Raw genomic sequence first — 23,027 nt, 5'->3', positions numbered from 1 at the left:
AGACCGTTTTTATCAGCTTGTCACCTTCCTCTGGCCAGCCCAATCAGAGGAGTTTTAAACCCATCCCTACCTCCCTGCCAAAAAAAAAAAAAAAAAAAAAAAAAAAACAAAAAAAAAAACCAAACACCTTTATTCTTCTCTTTCTCTTTCCCACGACACAGCTTTTTAAAAGCATCCTTTCCTATCATCTCTCAGCATTAGCGGGACTAATTTTTCTGTTGGGTTTTTTTTTTCATCTTGCATTTTTATCCTTCCCTACTACATGCACAGTATTTTGATATCTCTTTATATGATGGCAGTAAAAAGCAATATCCCAGTGATTAGAGCCTTTACAGCAGAGTAAGTGTTCTGGTTTAGTTGCAGTATATGAACAAACTGGAGTGCTAAAAGCGTTCCTAAACTGAACACACAGAGATTTAGCAAGCTCAATACTTCTAACTGAGAATGAGGAATTTCCTCTAGATAGTTGAGTTGTGTGTTGTCCCATGTCTGCCAAGAACTTTCACAGAATTGGGATCAGAGTGGCCTGTGCTCTAGCAATAGTCATAAAATAAGTTCTGTTGAATGAGCATAAATGCACTGTTTCAGAATTCTCAACTTAAGAACCACAGTAGATGTTATTTTAATGCAAACACATCTCTTCAGGGCACTGAATCTTGGCATAAATGCTGTGTGTGTATCCATATGTGCAAAATGGATATATATTTATATAAGTACACAGATTTGAGTCAGTAAATTTTGAAAACTTATGATAACAAGCTTCTCAAGAATTAAAATCGAGTATTTTTTGTATTTTTACTTAAACTGAATCTCAGAAATGTGGATAAGAGCAAAGATAAGTTTCTATACCAAAAATACCCAGAATCAGTGAAAATATGAATTTCTAAGCTTTCTGTTTACTTAGGTTACAATCAATGTACACTATAGCTATTATATTTCATAGTTTTCTGACGGTAAGATACTGTATCTCTGAACTTACAAACCACTGTAATTGAATTATTACTGCATACAATATTGCTCATATTGTTATATGATGTTAAAAAAGCTCCTGTTTCTGGGGTAATTTCTGAAGTCACTGGAAGATTTAAAGGAGTAAAAATTATAAGTCGTAAATCTCTACTGTTCAGTACAATTCAAGATGAAATCTTCTGTTAATATGATGTAGGAAGTGCTACCATCTCTTTTGTACCAAAAATAAGATTTTTATATACATATATATATTGCTATTGTGGATGTTTAAATGTTTTATCGCTATTTCCTTCTCCAGGTACTGTATTCGGCAATGGTAAAACTTCAGATTACCTGCTCCTGGGGAACACTGTATACACAGTAAGTCTTGCTGGTGCTCTGTCAGCTGACTGACTATGTCGGCTCTATCTTTAACTCTTAAAAAGATGTGGGTTTATTATTATTTATAATGCTGTACATAGAATGCTTGATTGATTGTAGTGCTTAAGAATAAGAAATGGCACTTGAAGGACTCCTTGAGAAGCTTTGAAGTGCATTTTGCTTTCTAATTCTGGTCTTTAAAACAAAACGGTTTAATAAAAGATGCAGAAGATACATATGTTCTTTACTGGAAACTGTCTGTTTTTAAAATAATGGGAACTGTAATTCCCTAATTAGCATGCTTATTAATTTAAGGTAAGTTTCTGCATTGGAGAAATCCGAGGTTATTGGATGGAACTGGTTTGTGGACTAGTGAAGATACAGTTCTGTTCTCCCTCTCTTAATTATTCATGAGGTCTTAAAACAGGGATAGAGCCACATGGAACCAAGGTCTGTGGAACATCTCTTTGGAGACAACCAAACTGCCAGAATTACACCTGACCCACACTTAACAGTAATCTTCTGTTACTCTCATAGCTGTTAGTCACTACTGGTGGTTTTTTTTTCTTCTTTTAGTCTTTTACCTGCTAGAATAAATTAATGAAACTAAATATCTGTTTCTCACTTGCTAGGTATCAATCACAGAATCATGGAATTGTTTAGGTTGGACAGGACCTTGAAGATCATCTAGTTCCAACCCCCCTGCCATGGGCAGGGATATCTTCCACTAGACCAGGTTGCTCACTCAAAGCCCCATCCAGCCTGGCCTTGAACACTTTCAGGGGTGGAGCAATCCACAACTTCTCTGCGCAACCTGTGCCAGTGTCTCGCCACCCTCAGTCAAGAATTTCTTCCTGATATCTAATCTAAATGTACCTTCTTTCAGTTTAAAACCATTACCCCTTATCTTGTTGCTACACACCCTGATAGAGTCCCTCCCCGTCTTTCCTGTAGGCCCTTTTTAGGTACTGGAAGGCTGCTATAAGGTCTCCCCAGAACCTTCTCTTCTCCAGGCTGAACAACCCCAACTCTCTCAGCCTGTCCTCGTAGGAGAGATGCTCCAGCCCTCTGATTATCTTTGTGACCCTCCTCTGGACCCGCTCCAACAGGTCCATGTCCTTCTTATGCTGAGGGCCCCAGAGCTGGACAGAGTACTGCAGGTGGGGTCTCACGAGAGTGGAGCAGAGGGACAGAATCGCCTCCCTTGACCTGCTGGCCACACTTCTCCTGATGCAGCCCAGAGTATAGTTGGCCTTCTGGTCCGCAAGCGCACATTGCTGGCTCATGTTGAGCTTCTCATCAAACGACCCCCCCAGGTCCTTCTCCTCAAGGCTGCTCTCAATCCGTTCTCCCCCCAGCCTGTATTTGTGCTTGGGATTGCCCTGACCCAGGAGCAGAACCCAGCACTTGGCCTTGTTGAACTTCATCAATGTTACCCAATAGTTGAGAATTTTCCAAGATCTCTCTGAGAAACAAAATTAGACTTGTGCTTACTCTCCTCTGTTCTTCAACATTAAGAATTCAATTAATTTTTCAATTTCCTGTTGTTGGCAGATACAAAAAGAAATTAATTCTTCCATCAAAATAAGGGGGCTGTAATACAAATACAAATTCACATCAAAATCAATTTCCTTAGGGAACAGGGAAACATCATAACTGAAATAAAAGGAAAGTATTCTAGAATACATTGTAGTCCTTTGAGACTGTAGCTGCTGTCAACATCTCCTGCGTATGAGAAAACATTTTGAATGATGTTTTCTGGTCAGCTAACCAGAAAGGTTAAAGACCATAAAGGGCTGAGTGACCACAGCCCATTCTGTGTATTTCCTACTGCCTTGGCAGTTAAAATAAAATGTTTCTTCTGACAGTCTGTACATGGACTTTAAAATTATTCTTTCAGGCACATTGAAAAATTGCTTGTTCACGCATTCTCTTAAAAGTGTAGTTGCTCTACACTTTCCTTCCCCTGTTCCAAAAGGCAAGCACAGCATGTTTTGTCAGCCATAGTTGCATATGATCATGCAATCTATCATATGATGAACTGATCTCCATTAGGGATGGATGGAATATCCTGGTTAAGTGTTTTCTGTGCAAGTCTTAACAAAATTAAGATGTAAGGTCACAGTCATTGTCATAGCTCAATCCTGACAGAAGTAGTTCAACTGACACAGGTCTATTTGTATTATGATCTCATAACACCAAGCAGCATTTAGAAGTCAGTCATTTATCTGAATGTCACTGTTTTCCTCAATATTTATAAATACTTCATAAGAGTATCCACTAGAACGCCCTGTTGTTCGAAGTGAAACAGGTTCTTCTTGGGGAGAGGTATTCTGCACTGGGTTTTCACGCTATCTACAAATGTTTCGTTGTTTACTCTACTTAGAAGTTGCACTGGGTTTTCACCCTATCTACAAATTTTTCGTTGTTTACTCTACTTAGAAGTTGCAGCCTTGTTCAGTTCGACTGAAGTTTATTTTATTAATTCTATGTATGTTATCTATATATACAAGTTGCATAACTTCACCTATCCTAGCACCTAAGTCATGTTTTCTAATAGCATCTCCTATTGTTTGATTGCTTTAAAAGTATCCTTTGTATTGGCCATCATTTTGTAGAGTGAGTTAGCGCTACATACATGTTAAACCAACTTATTCAACATACTGCTGCAATCACAGCTGAAATTCATTCCTGAAGGGATCTCAGAACTTCATGCTACCCAGTCTTTCTGCTCTGCACTTCCTTCCAAAAAAGAAGCCAGTCTTGGCACCAGGACAAAACAAGTTGCATGCAGTACAAAGAGTTTACTGGATTACACTAGATCCTGTGGAAATGAGTGTTGGAAAAGTACTGTCTTTTAGATTATCACCCATCAGCTGATGGATAAGTCTCGAAATCTTACAGTTCTGCAGAACATCCAAGTATCATCTGTGATGTCAGCTGACTCACAAACATTGAAGCCTGCATTTTCAGGTTTGCAGCAACATTTTCCACCCCCTTCATAAATTAGTTAATGTATGATACTTCCAATATAGTAACCAGGAGCTACTCATTCCTGTTTGTCCAGCTGTATCCATAAATGATAAAACAGAGGTCACAATGCAATTGTTCTGTCACCTTCTGCAACCAGTTTTCAACTAGGAGACTGAAACTTCACCATCTTGAGAGGCTAATTGCTTGCTACTAACCTGCAGAATGGCCAAGAATTTCCCAAGAAAACATTATTTCACCATTATAAGTCCAGACAACCTGCTTTTTCATTTGTTTTGCAGACTCTCCGCTTTCATTCACTTCAGATTGAAAATCTGGGGAGGGGATGGGGGTTGCCATTGGTGTGTTCCTGCTCTTGTGCAGGAATTCAAGGAGGTCTGGAGCACACATGGAGATTTGAGACTCTCAAAATTGGGGATTGGGGGGGATTTTTTTGAAGATTAAAAAAAAAAAATAAATCTGTGCTTGTGAAGTGATATGCACTGACAGTTGTCAGTCATTGTCTTGAAATCTCAAAATTATAAGGCTAAGGTACTTCTCATTCTTCCCACTGCTTTTAATATGTTTTTAGGAAGTCTACATTAACTACTTGTGCAAAAACTAATAGCAAAGGGATGCAGAAATTAATACAGTTTCTTTGGATCCATAAAGAAAGTCAGGAATGTGCACTGATTCATATCATGTCATGGAATTATTTCTTCAAACATAAATTTCAAATAGGAGTAGAGTGCCATGAGAACATTTGCGCGAACATTCTTGAGGGGTCTTTTAAAATAAAAGCTCAGTGCTTTATACAGAATACCAGTCTGATTTCTTGTTCTCTGGGTAAGATTCAGTGAGCTATTGTTAGTTTGGATCAAGGGGAGGAGGGAGCAATAAAACCCAAATACTTAAGTAAACCACTTTGCGTAGTTGGTAACTTTGCCAGGGGAACCAGTTAAGATGCAAGGAGGGTGTATATTCACAGTCTGTCTCCTTTAATAGAGAACCTGCAGTGTTTGTTTTGTGGATACATTTTGTCTGTGCAATGAGCATTCTTGATCTGATCCTAAAGAATGATGTTTTCTTTTCTTACAACTGACTCAAAAGTAACAAGCAAGTGTTCCAGATGAGAAGCATTTTTTTTTCATAATTCATTTTTTTCACTCATCCAAACATAGCACCAGAACTGGATAGAATAAGTAAATTATAACACTCATCATGGTCCTTAATTTTCTTCTAATTTGATTTCACACATGTTTTAGACAAGCATATTGTGGCACTGTGATTTTTTTTATATATTTTTTTTTTTCCTTAATAATGCAGCAGTAGTTTAGGAGATTCCAGAATTAAAAGCATAAACTTATAGCTAGGGCAAAAGCTTTCTGGCAGGATTCGTATCCTTCTGTGCACCAGACATAGTGGAAGTCTTGTCAAATATATTTAACCAGTTATTTTCCACTTCTGATTGAAGTAAATCTCTTCTGAGTTTCTGAGGCTCCTTGAAGTTCAACCACAGACAAACTGACTCACATCATTGCTGCCAACCTGGCCAACAAACTCGAGTTTAAACTATAGGTGTTACAGTTGGAGCGATGTCTTTGTGACTCTCTTTTTCAGCCTCATGTTCTTCAGATTGCACATAAAGCAAAACTTATGGTATATGTTCACATGTGAGTTACAAAATGTAGTAACTATTTCTTTGCTAAACAGAAAACTTGTGTGAATTTCAAAAGGAGGAGATAAACAGTTTTCCTGAATCAACTAGTCCTTGCTGCGGGATTATAAACTTTCTACTACTGCTCAGCTCTAACCTAAAATGGAGTATGTCCTACAGGACAATAACATGATGTTTTCAGAGACTGCTCCATAAAAGGAGTAAAGATAAGAAAAGTTTGAGGGAAGAATGAAAATGACGTAACAGACTCATTCAATGTGTTATTTTGTATGCAGAACATAGGTCTTGGCTGCCAGCATTTAACTCTTTGGCTTTTCAGGGTTTGGCAAAGGTAATTCAATTACTAACAAAGTATTAATGAAGTAAACAAAACTTTTTTTTTTTTAATTTAGACTAGCATAAGTTTGATCAATTGCAAGTTTTCAGACCAGCATCTAGATCTTCTAAATCTGTCTTCACGTAGAAAGGAGTAGTCATCCTTTCCATAACTAGGGGGTCAGCCACTGAAGTGGACTACACTTTTCACAACCCTTTCTGCGTAACCAAAATATCATTGATAAAGGAGCTAATGACTCAGTAAGAGCCAGACTTGCAGAGTTCTAGGAGTGAGGCAAGGGAAATATTTAAGACTTCTATACAAAATAAGGGTTTTCCAAATCAAATGAGTGGAGATTATTAATGGAAGCTAATAATTCTTAGTGTACTAGCTTATTACTGGGGTGTATTTTTAAATCCTCTAGTGGCATTTTACTGTGGTCATTTTGAAGGGGCTCTTAAGCTTCAGATCTAAGCACACACACCAAAAATAAGAGGAAAACTTCAGCTAGCCTATGGTCTAACAGAATTTCTCTTTGGGGCTGCTGAGAGCCCTACATTTTTGGGGGGAGCAGATTCTCTTAAAGTGGACGGGTTCTTCCATAGCTCCTGCAGGTCCATAGAAATGCTTGTCTGCTGCGGTACAATCTTTGGTTGGGATCATATTACACAGCTGGGTGCATTGACTCACACAGTGCTTTGTTGAGTATTATTACAAAACTCACATTTAAATTTAAGAGGCTGATTATCCTTTCCCTTATTTCATTTGTGCAAGTAAACATGAAGTATGAAAACCATTAAACTCTTTCTTCTGTTCTCCTGAAATTTTAACGAGACTAATCAATTCTGTATATTAAGTAAGATTCCCATGTTAAATAAGAACTCTCTCTCTCTTTCTTTAAGTTTGTGGTTCTAACTGTGTGTTTGAAGGCTGGATTAGAGACCTCTTATTGGACTTTGGTAAGCAAATGTCTTTACCGTATTCTCAAGTGTTCTGTAAAATATGATGGATCAGTAGTTGTATTGTTTTCTTATTTATTATATTAAACCCTTACAATTTGTCAGCCCACCCCACAGTATCAAACTAAACTGTGGTTACTGTGTGGAAAGAGAATATCCACATAAAAAAAACCCCACTTAATATTAAAGTAGAGGACACTAGAATATGGCTTAAAGTAGTCTTTAAACTAGAAAAATCCATTTACTCTGAACTGATTGTAATTTAACTTACATGGGCTTAAAATGTAGTAATATTGCTGAAAGTACTATCTTTCTTTAAGAAATAGCTAACTGAAGTAGCAAAGTTAAAATACTACAAGGCACAGAAATGTCATCCAATATATCGGAATTACATTGTAAATACTAAGTAGCAAAGATTATTTTTTTTTTAAGTCATAATGCATGTGTGATAATTGTTCTGTTTTCTTTTTTTTTGTTTGTTTTAACAGTTCAGCCATATAGCTATTTGGGGCAGCATAGCACTTTGGGTAGTGTTTTTTGGAATCTACTCTTCTTTGTGGCCAGTCATTCCGATGGCACCTGATATGTCAGGAGAGGTAAAACTATATTTTAATTAATATTCAAATGTGTGCAATGAATATTCTTTTAGTCTGTAGTACAGGTCTAATTTTTATTGGATCCTTCTGCTAACTAGGGGTGCATAAAAGGGTTCCTTCTTTTATACCTTCAATGTGGTAGCCATGTTTATTTAAAACAGAATGAAATTTTACTCTTGTGAAAATGGAGCTCAACTAAGGCTGTGATTGTATTGTCTGGTAAGTAAGACAGGTAAGCTGCTTTGCAGTTCTTTGTTAAGTTTTAGTTTTCTAAAGAGAAGTCTTAACAAATTCAGAACTCAGAATGACAGTGCTTATTTGGCTGGAGGTTTTTTTATAATGAGCTAGCACAAGTAGTGCATTGGTTAAGGCTGTTTTTTCATGTTCAGTTTTACAAATTTGCTAAGTATTTGAAACTGTAAAATGCCTGAAAAAATTGAGGTGCCATAATATTGCAAGAGCAGCTGCTTGTCATGCAAACTTTTCTATTAATGTGCTGCTTGTAAGGCATTACTGTACTGTATCTTTAATCTTTTGACAGTAACTACTGCTTTTTCTTCCATTTATTATCCCATTTGTGTAAACCTGCTCTAAATATTGTAAATAGGACTGAATCCATAAAAGATGCTTAATTGCTGCCTGTGCAGATCTAATTGGGACTTCAGTCCCAAAATCTCAAAACTACTCAGTTCCAGAAACATCTGAAGTTTAGTATTAATTTCCCAGATACTAATGTTTGCTTCTGGCCATGGCCCGTACCTCCTGAGCTGAGAAGCTCAGTGTGCAGTCTCAGTGGGAATCGGAAACTGAGAATACCTGCTTGTTTCAGAAAGATGCTTTTCTAATGGTTATGAAAGCATATCAACTAAATCAAGCCTTACACCAGTAAAAGAGCAAGTGCCTTTAACTCCACCTCTGTGATATAATTCAGCAATTTAAAAACTCATGCAGGATGTGGGAAATCTAGGTGCATATCTCTCCCTCACTTGGAGGTAATTCAGACCCATAAGTCTCACCTCCTACATATAAGCAGTTATGGGAAAATTACTATATAGGCATTTATGTAACTACTACATTTTAATGGCAAGCACAAGGAATTAACGTAAGTACTTGGACATCTAAGAAAAAAATGAATTTGAAATTATGCAATTTCTTGCTGGTTTTCGTCTCTGTTATAACCTCTTACCCATGTATACGTGTATATTTTGTACATTACCATGTTGCCTCCACTACTCAAAATGAATTATGTACATTATCCTAAATTAAAGTAATTGAAGCTATCATACTGAAGCATTTTTCTTCATAAACACTATTTTATAGAAGAAATAGAATGGTTTTGGAATTTGTTGGTTTTAGAGATTTTGTGAAAACTTTATACGTTTTTCTTTAAGACAGAAGAACTTTTACAGTAATAAGCACAGTGGGAGCAGCACAATGTGTTGTTATACTTGGTATGACATAAAGACGGCCATTTCACTGTTGAAATAACAGAATATTTTACTTAGTACATGTTCAGTCTCTGAGGTTATTGTGAGCAAAAGATGTTTTTGAAGGGAATGTAATTCCTACAAACATGGAAAAACAGTTGTTTGTAAAGAGATGTAGCTGTCAACAAAAGTAAATACTCTTGTGGTTTGAATTCAACATGACATCAAAGTAGTCTGACTTACGAACCCAAATTCATTTATTTATTGTGATAAAACTATCTGTACTTCAAAAGGACAGTCATATTTTGTTAGTGTGTTTGCTTATGCATGTATATGTATGTAGTAGCTTTAGATGTGTGTAGGTGTATGCAGTTGTTTGAGGAGGTGGTTTTGGGTGAGGTTGTTTTGTTTTGGTTTTTTTGTTTTCTGTCTAAGAATATAGTTAGAAGTCTTTAACATGAAAGTGAAGTCTCCTAAACATCTCATGGACCATAAGAGCTTATTTTAAAAGCTCTGGTCTAGCTTTTTGAGCTGAACTCTCTGTGGCTAAAAGTCCTGTTGACGAATACTGCGGCTCAGATTGGAAGCAGGATTTTTTTATGCTCTCCTGGAAGCCCCCTCACTGACCGGGTGGTCTCTGGCAGGGCAGAATTCACTGGGTTTCTCTGAAGCAAGTCCAGGCCTTCCATAAGTATTCAAACTCAAAGATTCACAAATTTAACTGTGGAAAAGATTGTGGTGTGATAGAAACAAATCCATATGGACATCTCTGCTTGCCTGTGCAAATACTGCTTGTCTAATTTCTTCAAATGTGCAAGTCAGACTTGAAGGCTTCATCCAAGTACGTTTGGCAGAAATTAAATGAACAAGTCAAAAGCTGACCTATACTTCCGTAGCTTTGTGTCTGTGTTGCCTTGGCCTGATCTGATAAATTATGCTGAAGGGGATTTTTCAGGGTTTTTTTCTAAATGTGTTCAATAAAAATGCCCTGGTTTTAATAAACTGTAGAATTATAAGGAGATTTTACCAACTGCAATCCTTACAAAGTTTAAATGTGTTCTCTTGCAGTTCCTTAGAGCTGGTAACAAGAGTTCTACCCTAGTAGGTTGGTAGTCTTACCAGTCAGTATTCTTGATACAATATTCATCCAGCCATTCAGTCCTAACTAGATGATGATACCTGTCTTCTACAAACATCTGTTTCATGGCTTCTTTCAGACAGTAAAGAACCTACTGAAACACTCTAATAAGGATTCAGGCTAACTTCTTCATATTAATGTCATGAAAATAATGTGGTCTGTGCTGCTTATTGCTGGTTCTATTCCAAGAAAATAAAATACTAATGCTCTTGAAAGGGAGAGAAAAAGCATATGGACCTGATGGAAAAATCATTCATTGGATGCAGAGGAAAGGTTTCATCTAAATATTTTGAAACTCTTACGCTGGAGCACTGAAGCTAGCAGCCCAAAGTTAAATCATAAGAATTGTTGGTTTGTGTTCATCTTTTAGTATCAGAGCATTACCCAGTAACTTACTGAACAAAGAGACAAGCATGTCACATATTTTTGCAAGTTTTCCTTGCTTTTTACACTAATTCTGTTTCCATCGTTTTGCGTATTATTCCAATTGTAGAGAAGATAATTAAAGTTGGCTTTTACATATGTGTTGCTGTATGTTAGTAATACAGACGGGAAGACTGTAGAATGCTGTGCTCTAAAAGAAAATACAGTGAAATGAAAAATTATGACTTTCTGACAGAGTGCCAGCAGTTTTGCTCATTGTGTAAGCCACTACCCCCCTTCTTTGACATGTTTTTAATATTGTAATCAAACGTATTTTTCGTTCTCTCTCTTTTGCTCGAAGTTTTCCCAAATAAGCCAAACAAAGACCCCTTTGATCCAAAATGCCCTGATGATCTAGAATGCTGAGGCAGTTCTGGCATCAAGACCTTTGTTTTCTGGTCTTTCGAGATTGCTACTCCCACACTGGACCAGCTCCTCCCAACTGTACAGTATTGTTCCTCACAGCGTGGGAACTAGATGGCTCTGCATGACACAGTACTCCTATGTCCTATAACCAGTGGTAACTAGGCTGCCAAACAGGTAGTGCACCAGAAGAGTTGAAAGGTGGCTTCTGGCTGACGTAAGCAGAGGTATCCTGGCACAAGTGTTCTCCTGGTATGAATAACTGGTAGTTATAGAGCTGATATCTGTTAGAGATTGGCAACAAGCATCTGGGTGATACTAGCTAAAACATTTCTTTAGTAAAATTCTGACAAAACCTTAGAATCAACAGTCAAACAAGAAACCAGTTACATTTTGACAACCTTAAAACAGTTTCTGTTCCAGTTTAAAAAAAAAAAAAAGTCCCTGGTGAAGAAAACTTTTCCCTTATTGATGATGTTCAGATGAAAACTGTCAGTTCAACATTGTCTTTCTGCAGACACGGGCTAGAAGGAAAAATGGATGAAAAATGTGAGAGAAACAACAGGCTTTATGAAGCACAAGAAAATGGAAAAAGAGGCTATAAAACTGAAGAAGGATATGTGATAAAAAAGGGATGATAACCTAAGCAGTTAATTATATAGTATCTATGGCTAGTTCAGGTACTGTATCAGATCAGCTTTAAGTTATGAGTCTTTTAGTAGTCTGAAACAATACTGATGATTTTTATCATTAATTAAGCTGAAGTTATTTACTTTCTTCTTATTTTTGTTCGTACTTTAGACTCATTAATTTAAAAAAAAAAAAAACTCTCGGGTTTATTCTAAGAATTAGGGACTATATTCTTCTAGTCTTAGACAGAGATCCTAAAATACTAAGAATTCAAGTTCTATCTGCTTATAGCAAAGTGTTAAAATACATTTTCTACCAGGAGGATTTTGGTAGTAGTAAGAAAACATTATTTCTCTTGGAGGGAACTTGATGCACAGTGTGTCAGAGATATACAGAAAACATTTCAAAAGTTTTCAGTGATTTTATAACAACTTTGCAGTCTCAACATAGTCCTTATTACAGTACAGTGTTTATTCCCACATCTGTTGCCTGTCAGTACTGGCTAGTCTGGAAGCATCTGAACAACTAGCCTTGCAGGTTATTTCTGTAATATTTTACCTGTAAAGGTTGTGCTTGTAAGTATAAATGCATAAGAAAGAAAGAAAAAAAAAAAAGTACTTCTTTGTAGGCATTTTTTGGTTAGATTTAACATGGTTATGGAGAAGTGGGTCATACCACAGGACAGCTGTTTTGACCTATTACATGAAAAAAGCTCCATTTAATTTCAAAAAAGGTGCCACTACAGACTAGAAGAACATTTTCATTCCAGACCTGAGTAAATCAACTGAATGTGTCTTTCTGTACTACATTGATGTAACTGAAGTTGATGCTTTTATGTGTAGCATTATCAAAGAGACTAAGTGAAGTATACTTTCAATATTTTTTAAACAAATCATATTATTTTCTCAGTTTAAACCACATGTGGTTTTCATAAATATCTAAAAGTAAATGCCAACTCTCTTCATATTTGATGAGGTATTTACTTTGTAGATGTAATTCTACATTGCGTCTACATTACAATTCTACAATCTCTCCAATACACAGAAAACTGTGATGCTGAAAAATCCAGTGAATTACCAGGAGACATGTCCTGTTGTCCATGTTTTGTCATATTGTGCATTATACCCACTTGAAAGAAATACATGATGCTATGATTAAATTGTTATATGGTTTTATATCTATGTAGTTCTGTGGCAATAATTGCATTAACTAATGAAGTTTCTGTAACTTATCACCCTAATGAGAACAGCTGTCATTCATGTGTGAGTAGACTGTAAAGCTGCTCGAACCTTTCCGTTAATGCTTCCATCCTTGCACTTCAAAAGGCTACTTTTCTTTTTAATGCCACTTTAACAAAGCAGATTGATTTTCAAAATTATAAAATAGATACATTTCTAGACCAGTATAGTTATCTCCTTCTTGAATAAATATGGCTGTGGTTTGAGTTGAAAACCAAACTGGGGAGGAGGGAAAAATAAGCCAGCCCGTTGTACATTTCATACTAGTACAACTCCTGACTCTTTTGGGTTTGTTACTGTTGTGTGCTCTGAGTTGTTAGGCCTCTTTATACACCTGTCTGATTAATAAATTAGCTTAAAATTATAACACGTACTGGAATAAGAAGTACAACATTGAGATTAAAAGCAAAAGTTCAGTATCTGCAGAACTTCTTAATTTACTGTGTTACTGTAGATAATGCACTGTAAAGTTCTCCAGAGCACCATCTGTTTCTGCTCTGTCTGACCCAGGGGACCTATAAAATTACTGACGGAAATTGAAGTTAAGGAACAAGCATGTATTGTACAGAATTTTAGATCATATGATTGAGGTTTGCAGAATCTCTGTGAAAAACAGTAATATTCCTTGTTGGATGATTAGCTACACCATGTAGGAAAGATGCATTAGAATATACTATATTAACGGTTTCTTGAATAGTGCTTACCTCTGTATTATTCCACATAACCTGCTTATATGGAATTGTGCTTGTTAAAATAATAGATATACATCCTTTAATCCCCTAACTGATTTTTTTTTTTTTTAACACACACACACACAATCAAACAAAACCCACTAGCTTTTTACAAATGTAGTTGTCCAGATACTTCAGTCTGTAATGAACAGGTCTTCTCTGGAGAGATGTTTGTCTAAAGTGTGATCTGAAAGGGGGAATTTGTTTTAGTCTAATGGAGAGCAAAGACAGTATTCAGGCTAGCGTACAATCATAGAATGGTTGAGGTTCAAATGGACCTCTGGAGGTCATCCAGTCCAAACCCCCCCAACACCTAGAGAAAGGTGCCCAGGACCATGTCCAGATGGCTTTTGAATGTCACCAGGGATGGAGACTCCAAAGCCTCTCTGGACAACTTGTGTCAGTGTTCAGTCATCCTCACAGTAAAAAAAAAAAAAGTATGTCCTTATGTCCAGATGGAGCCTCCTGTGTTTCAGTTTGTCCTCATTGCCTCTTGTCCTGTCGTAGGGCACTACTGGAAACAGCCTTCATCTGTACACCCTCCCTTCAGGAATCTACCTCCATTGATAAGATCCCCCCTGAGCCTTCTGTTCTCTAGGCTAGATAGTCCCAACTCTTTCCTTTTGTATGAGAGATGCTCCAGGCCCTTCATCATCTTCATGACCCTTCCTTGGACTCTCTCCAGTATGTCCATGCCTCTTGTATGGGGGAGCCCAGAACTGGACACTTCTCCGGCTGTGACCTCATCAGTGCTTACTAGAGGTGACCCCCCTCGACCTCTGCTGGCAATACTTTGTTTAATGAAGCCAAAGATACCATTCACCACCTTTGCCACAAGGGTGCATTGCTGGCTCATGCTCAATCTGTTGTTCACCAGGACCCCCAAGTCCTTTTCTGCAAAGCTGCTTACCAGCTGAGTGGCCCCCACCATAAACTGGTGCAGGGGGTTGCACTTCTCCTTGTTGAACTTCATGAGGTTCCTGTCACCCCATTTCTCCAGCCTGTTGAGGTCTCTCTGGATGGCAACACAAGCCTCTCGTGCATCTGCCACTTCTCCCGGTTTTGTGTCATTAGCAAACTTCCTACACTCTGCCCCCTCATACAGATCTTTAATGATGATGTTAAACCGGACTGGACCACAGTATTGAACCCTGAGGTATGCTGTTCGTTACTGGCCTCCAGCTAGAATTTGTCCCACTGATCACCACACTCTGGACCTGGCCATTAGCCAGTTTTCCATCTACCTCACTGTTCTTCCAGACCATCCATCAACAGCTTCTCTATGAAGATCCTATATGGCTTATGCCTTGCTGCCTTGTGCCTCCAGCTGTAAAGGGTGCTGTTGATGGATAGTTGTCTCTTGGATTTTTAAAAGCAGACAAGGGTTGTTTTAACAACTTTTGCAGAATACAGCATAATAAATAAATTTAAATGGTTGTATATTCAAGAAAATTGCTATGGTGCTTTCCCTAAATATTAGCAGGGGGATTTATAAATAATGCCCCTAAAATTTGAAAAGTACTGATTCTGTTTAGTTCTTCAATGAAACAACAGAAGTACTGTGCTGTGCTTTTAAGGGAACCTGTCAGATAACTCAGTTGACAATCTGTATTTCTAAAAATTGCCTTGAGCCCTACATAGTAAACAAATCCTGAAGTCTCTTAATTCTCACTTCATTATTGCAAAACTTGTGGAAGATAGCAGTGGCTAATGTCTGGGGTAATTATGCTGACTTAGCCAGTAAGTTTTTTATTTTTTTCCTGTTTCACTGCTTATTACAATCTGGATTAAAATATTATCCAAAATTCTGGGTCTTCGTTTTGGGGGGAGTAATTGCTGTAGTAAATTTTCAGTGAGGGACTATTGCCTATTTACAGAGCATGTTTGAAATAGCTTTCAAGAACATTGAAATAATTAAACAGCAAAAGCTAGGGTCTTCCATCGTATTCCAAAACTTTTTCAAGGCCATTCTCAGCAAAAGGCCCCTATAGGAATTTTCCCAGATTTTTAGCACATTTTCATCTTCCTCCAAGTTTTTTCCCAGCTTGTCTTTTACAGACCTGTGGGTCTTTACAAAACAATAATCAGTGATCTGTATTTGTCTTCCCCTCTATACCTATGAGAACCTCTTGTTCAGAGAAATAAAATGTTTCAATGTATGTTTGTGGGGAATATTACTACTTCATCGAAGAACTGAATGATTTATTGAAGGTTTTTTGAAGTGAATCAGAATTGATCCCATAACGCATACCTGTTTTAGTCATCTGTCCTCACCTGGGAGCCTAAAATTATGTTACTATTCTGATACTAACATACTTCACCGTATTCAGTTTTTTAAATACAAAGTTTGCTTTTAGTCTTTCACTTCAGGAATCCAGAATATTTTCACAAGGGGGTTTTCTTTTCCCATTGATTTCCCATTAGGTAGTTTCCATTCTGAATCCTTAGACCTTCACACTTTAATTGTACTTAGTCCAGTACTAGATATTTGTTAGCCAGAGTTCTGCTATTCCCAGATATACTTCAAAGATCCTATTCCATATTCAATAGTTACATTCCCATTCTTGTTCTTTAACTGCACACGTGCAAACAGAAACAGCAGAGCTGATCTTTGAACTACCAAATTTACCTTTCCTGCTTATGATGGTCTGTCTCGGTAGTATTACCATTCTAATAGTCGTCTTTTTTATTGATTAGTCTTTTCCTGGTATAGGCATTTAACTGAATTCTTTCCCTCAGTGTATTATTGCCAATCTCCGTTATAAACAAAACTTACACGTTTTTCCTGTTTAAAATGTTATGAATCAAATTTGGTACACATTCCTGTTGCAGTTGTGCATACAATGACACCTAAAAGATTAATGATATTCAGCTGCCATCTTTCTCCATAGCAGCTTTCTCTCCTGATGCGTAGTAGTGAGGAATTACTTCAGTTCTTTATGAAACTCGATGTTTCCTGTACTCCTTCCTGTTACACCTATTGCAGTGCAGACAGCCCCCATCCTGGCAACAAACTTTGTAGAACCACCAGAACTCATCAGCTCATTGTGGCTCGACATCTCCTTTGCCAGATACTATTTCTTATGTCATCTTTGAATCAACTCAGACAGGTTTCCCTGTGAATCTTTTACTCTGAGGCAAAAGAGGACAGTCTAGCCTTTTCTTGCAGAATAGCTGATGTTCTCTGATTACAGGCATGATTAAAAGGAGTGTGATAAATCTCACCTTGCCAATGTTTTCTAGCTTGTCTAATTTCACATCCAGGTGGCTAATTCTCTCTAAGTTTCTAAAGTGTTTTGGTTTGTTTTTTTTCTAGTTAGTTCAAAGTATAGCACAGCCTTGTTAGCCAAACACTTGCTAACAGAACCTGCATCTCTTCCTAATTCTCAGGGAAGCCTTTTTTGTTTGTGTGTCATTCTCCTCTCCAGCTTTTTGAGGAAATTTTCCAGGTATTCATATGTATTGTGAAGCCTTTTTTTTTTTTTTTCCTCACTCTTTTCTGGCTTTTTTATCTTTGAAAGCACTTCCATCACTCTCTCCCCCTAAAGTCAACAGAGATGGGAACTGGTAAGTTCTCTTCATAAGAGCTATTCCTGGCCCTGTGCTTTATTGCTGGTTTGTTTGTTTTTTCCAAATGTGAAATACCTATTGAGGTAACCTAGGCTTTCAGAAAATGCAAGGAAGGAATTAAATGCCTATGAACTTAATTTGCAAAGTGAAAATGAGCAACCACTCTAAGCTAGTCACAAGAACATGTAATAAGGTGCAGTCTTGCATTTCATCCCTTTCTGGGCTCAAATGCCTTATTGAGGTTAGAGATAAGTGCTAATCTGATGATTCACAAACCCGAACTACCTCCCACAGTTAGACCCTTATCACCTATGTTTTTAAAAGAGCCGTTTATCCAACAGTTAAATATTAGATCATTCACCCAGAATGAATGTTACACAGAAGCCAGATTTAAGTTTCTCTGTGCCTTGCAACTTTCAGGGTAATACTTTTGCTCAAAGGGCAATTGAACAGAAAGCTGCGTCTTCTGTTTCACTTTGTATAGAATAATCAAATATTTACTGGATCAGGAAAAGGAAAAGGCCAGATGTCTTTTCCAATGGATACTTAGAATATTAAAATATTCATTAGAGCAAGGGACTGAACTAAGGACACATCTGTAGGAGGAGGCCTAAGTCTCAGTTAATTCTCTGTATTGCTCTGTCTGGCTTCATTAGTGTTTATATACTCTGTGACACCACAGAGGTACTTCACGAAGCTTTAGGATTTATAGTACATGTCTGTGTTTCTAAGTTTTTTTTTTAATATGTTTTTATTATTGATAATATTTATTATTTGCCGTTATGTAATTAAGACCAGAATCTTAATTATGCCTCTGGGATACATTCCACCTGCAGTGAGGAAATTGGTGATCTTGCAATGGACTCGTAGTATCCTTAGCTGAAGAAAATGAGAGGAGCTTGGGAAAAGGGAAGACATGTTTCTCAGTCTATCCTTGCTCATTTTTCTCATCTCACAGGAGATTTGTTCAAGTAAGAACTTCTAGATTCTGCCTGCAGATATCCACAGTTCTCTGCTTCATGGCTGCCTGGTACTCCCTCTGTTTCAGTGCCTCTTACTGTGTCATGTACGCCAGTAAGGCTTTGTTTTCTTTTAAATGTATTTGCAGAAAATGGAGGGACGCCCTTTTTGACATACCTAATAAGCCGAGTTCCTACTTAGTTCTTAATTAATAGGACCTATGAGATGAAAAATAGCAAAGAAAGACTAGAGGCATTACAAGAACTCACTTATTGGAACTTCATCGCACTGGCAGCTAAATGCAAATCTGTTTAAATGTTACAACAGTAAGTCCTTTGGCACGTATGAAGGCAAACGCAGTTATCTAAAACCAATGAAGTTGTCTCTGTAGGTTGTTGAGAGGAGAAACTGCAGCTGGTGTTGAGGAGGTATTATTTTAGTAGTTCTGCTGTTTATAAGGGGAGGACACGTACATAGATGATACCTGAAATAAATAAACTGAAAAGCATTTCTGCAGCAAGAATTTTACTATTCTTTTCATCATTTTTTCTTTACTTTCAGAAGGATTTTTAAAAGCTAAGCTAGCTGTTTCGATAGAATATTTCATAGTGAAGAAAAAGGGAATATTCTCAGTTCATTTTGGCATGTAATTTTCTAACAGTACATCTTCATTAGTGCATTAAAAATGTTTTGCAGCCAGGATTTCTAATCTGCCACTAAGCCATGAAAGGGCAGCATTTTCTTTCTTTTTTAAAAAAATAAGAACTTATCTAAAAATCTGTACAATGCACTTAATGAGCAATGTTAATTCACTTTAGAAAGTCCTAATATTGAGCATGAGCTCCACAGACGACAAATTATTTATCCTCCCTGCAGGATTTGTAAATCCTACAATAAACTAGGCTTCCCAGCGCTCATTTTGGATTACTTCTGAATTCCCCTGGGAGCCACTTTTGTGGCAGATTCCATTTGGTTTCACAAGGCCTAAAGGGGGAAAACTTGGCATGGACCACAAATCTCTCACATTAGGAACAATTTGTAAACCACGAACAGAGGCAGCCAGAGTCCGTCCCCAGAACAGGCTGCTCCTGTTAGTGCCATTGTCTGAAAAGGATTGGTTTGCCATTTCCCAGATGACCTGCCTATGTGTAGAGAGATGTGAAAAGTTAGAGACAAAAATGTTTTCTACAGAGTGAGGGGGGAGCTTTCTTGTACAGAAAGGAAGGAAATACCTCTGTGGGATTTTATTTTTTCCCCTCTTCGTCCAAAAAATACAAAGAGGCCCTCTGTCTTTAATGCGAATGTCGGCTTTAAATCTTTTAGGTTTGGATTAACTCTGTAAAAGAAAAAAAAAAAATCTGACAGGCTTTCAAATATGACGCAGAAAAACTTTTTTTTTTTTCCTCAATTCATGTTGTTCATTTGTAAAGCCAAAGGCTGGATGGACTGAATAGTAGGCGCCAGTTGTTCCTTCATTCATAGTTAGCATTACAATGGTCAGAATTAACATCCTAAGACCTACATTATCACTTTTGCTGTTTCACCAGCAGACATTTAATACAGGGTGGCTAACGCAAGCACAGCTCTTTGCCGTGTTCTTATAAATTAAAAAATGATGTTAATAATAGGAAGTAAGAGTCATAATTGCTTCAAGTTGTGTATTTTATGCTTTTTCTTGTTTTTTAGGAAAGTTCATCTATCTAATCGCTACTTAATTATACCAACTTTGCAAAATGTAGTTGTGATGGACATTTCCTATTAGCTGCTGGTTTAGGAAATTAGTATTTCATCAAGTATGTCAAAAGTCATGTTTTCCTTATAAAGTGACTGTGCTAATACATTTTCTCCACTTCCTGATACAAAATTTTCTATTTTTTTTTTCTCCATTGAAAATGTGAATTGTGGGGGTTTTTTTGAACCTGTCACTGCTCAGTGTTTGCACCTTTGCTGACAGCTGTTGGCAGAAATAATTACTAGTCTCAGGGCAATATCTATGTCCTTTTAACATAGCTGTGGAAAGTATACCAAATTTTCGGTTCAAATTCGTTCTATTGCTTTCCAAAGAATCAGTGTCAGTAGGGATTTGGATATGAAAACAAGGTGAATAGAACTTTTTACCTATATGAGAATGATACGTTTTTTCTGAAAATAACTCACTTCTGGTTTTACACATGAACATATCAAGTATAATTCTAAAATATTCATATATACACATTACAAAATTAGGCTTTAGCTACTGCAATCTACTTGCGTTTGTCTGCTAATTAATATTAGTAAAATTTCAGCTTGTTTATTTTAGTTATGTACTGAGGTCTAACCTTTGAAAAGAATTAGTTTCCAAGTAACGAAGCAAAAGATTTGAAAAGGTGTCATTGTGTAGCAATGTTACTTTCAATCTCTCTGCAATCTAATTACTTTACAAAGGTATTTTTAATACTGACTGCAAAACAATCTTTCAGTAATATACTTCATTAAGTATTTATCATACTCTCTGCATCCATAATATAATCGATGTCAATACTTGGGCATGAATTACAAGGGTAGATTAAGGTTTGGGTTTTTTTCCTTTAATGTCTGTACATTCTGATGTTTGTTTTGGCTTTTTAGTGTGTTTTAGCTTTTAGTTTGTGTTTTAGTATGTTTACAGACAAAGTTCAGTTATGGACAGAAAAAATTCTTATGTATTAATATGAAGCAGTGTTTAAAAAAGCAAACGTGCAGCTAAAAGCAATGATCTGATTTGCAAATACTTCACCATGCATTAATGTTAGATGTTCATTTAACAATATGTTGCATACTTCCATAATTATGTAATTAGTTGTTTTCTTAGTTCTCATTTTTAAGCAGTTCATTGAACAGGAGTCGGTGGCAGTGTGGGAACTGGGGTACAGTGAGTTTTGGTGGAGATAACTTTGATCCAAGTAATATTGCAAAATGATTGTAACAGTGTCCAATATCCATATCAAGGGTCAGGAACCATTATATCCTGTTAGGGATGATTGCAAATAAGAAATTGTGCTCCTAATATATTGACAAAGATTGTGCGGGGGGGGTGGATTTTCAATAAATCTGATTTTAATGGAAATGCCTACGGTCAGCATAGTGGTGTAGAGCAGGGTTGTGGAGGGGTAGATTCCCCCTCTCTCAAAGAGCTAAGCAGTGTGGTCTTTCTACCAGCTTCTTAACATGAATTAGCACTTACTATCTACTGGATTTCTATAGCGACTCAGGGGATTTTAGAAAGGAGTTAAAGTTGGGTTTTTTTGTTCACATTACAGAGTCTAGCATGGTTCGTTTCAATTTGGTTTTGATACCCTCAACCAAGTAATTGATATTTCTGAGGTTTTTTTCCTAGTCCTTGTCATAATATCATCACATTTTGTGCTTTTTTTCCTCCAGGCAGCTATGCTGTTCAGCTCTGGAGTGTTTTGGATGGGACTTCTATGTATTCCTATGACAGCTTTACTTTTTGATGTAGTGTACAAAGTGTGAGTACAGAAATGCCAAGGTTTACGGGAGAAAGTACTGACTTTTAAATGTGCGTTCTAATTACTAATATAAGAAAAGCAAATGAAGATCAGCTGATTATATAAAATATTTTTCACTTTGTTTGTTTTGCACAAACTTTATTATAAGTGTTTTTAGTATTTTCAATGTTTCAATAATTGTCATGTATTTTTAATAAATATTTGTTGTATCTAATTTGCAAGAACAGCTGATAGAATATACTATTTAGACTTGCTTTTTAACATTTCTTCTTGTAAAGCTTAATTTTAAGTCATCTGGGAAAATGGATTTGTAAATTGAATGTTTATATAACTGTAAAAACAATTTGTTCTTTTACTTTCAAGAAGAGTAAATCTGGCAGTATTTTGTATTACTTACAGAGTAAAGAGAGCTACTTTTAAGACACTGGTAGATGAAGTTCAGGAGTTGGAAGCAAAGTCTGAGGATCCTGGGGCAGTTGTGCATGGCAAAAGGTACTGTAAAAATCCGTAGATCATTGTCTTTAAAAAAAAAAAAAAGCTAAATATTTTTCGTCTTATACATGTTTTAAAGACAAAAGGTTATTTTTCAAAATCCATACAAACAAAACGCGTCTGTAAAAAGGTTTCAAGTTGACTTAGCCCGTATGCTTTTGCGTACACTTCGACATAGGTTTTACCAAGGGCTTTAACTGCTGTATTTCTTTGTAGCTGACTGATACATTTCTAGTTATTATGTGTAGAACAAACTTGTACAATTTTAATTGTCACTTCTGACTGTGTTAACAATTAATACAAAGTGAGTTTAAACCTGCATCCTACACTGGTATAGTTATTAATTGGGCCGAGGCACAATAAAAAAGAATAATTTTTAAACCTTTTTGGTAGCATAGGGGAAAACAGCAAAATCTGTCTAGGATTTGCTGAAATTGAATAAAACAAGCTGTCTTTGTGTCTAATGCAAGTTCAGAGCAAACAAATTTGACAAAATTATTTCTTACCTCTAAACTTAAAGACTCCACAAGAATTTCCTTGTTACATCCTCCTTCATGGGTCAGGAAGGTAATCTGAAAAGGGAGAAGGTAAAACTGAACAACTGGATAATTTCTACGTTTAAACTCAGCGTAAAGGTGTGCACTCACTAAAGTACTTAAGACTTTTTAACCCTATCCGAACTCGTAGCAAACGCTTGCTATGATAACAAAGCCCCCCTC

At 36.8% G+C, this 23,027-nt stretch overlaps 1 protein-coding gene across 2 annotated transcripts in view; it reads left to right on the top strand.

Moving 5' to 3' along the window:
* ATP8A1 (ATPase, aminophospholipid transporter (APLT), class I, type 8A, member 1) overlaps positions 1-23,027 on the top strand; it is a 110,177-nt gene that overhangs the window by 79,211 nt on the left and 7,939 nt on the right. For both annotated transcript variants that reach the window (XM_009884958.1, XM_009884959.1), the window contains exons 30-34: positions 1,268-1,329; positions 7,196-7,252; positions 7,741-7,848; positions 21,728-21,816; positions 22,216-22,308. In XM_009884958.1, coding sequence (XP_009883260.1) covers positions 1,268-1,329; positions 7,196-7,252; positions 7,741-7,848; positions 21,728-21,816; positions 22,216-22,308 — 409 coding nt within the window. The remainder of the gene's footprint in view (positions 1-1,267; positions 1,330-7,195; positions 7,253-7,740; positions 7,849-21,727; positions 21,817-22,215; positions 22,309-23,027) is intronic.

The sequence above is a fragment of the Charadrius vociferus genome, unplaced genomic scaffold (genome assembly GCF_000708025.1).
Source record: "Charadrius vociferus isolate BGI_N301 unplaced genomic scaffold, ASM70802v2 scaffold134, whole genome shotgun sequence".
In the NCBI taxonomy this organism is placed as follows: Eukaryota; Metazoa; Chordata; class Aves; order Charadriiformes; family Charadriidae; genus Charadrius; species Charadrius vociferus.
This window is presented reverse-complemented; position numbering and strand designations above follow the sequence as displayed.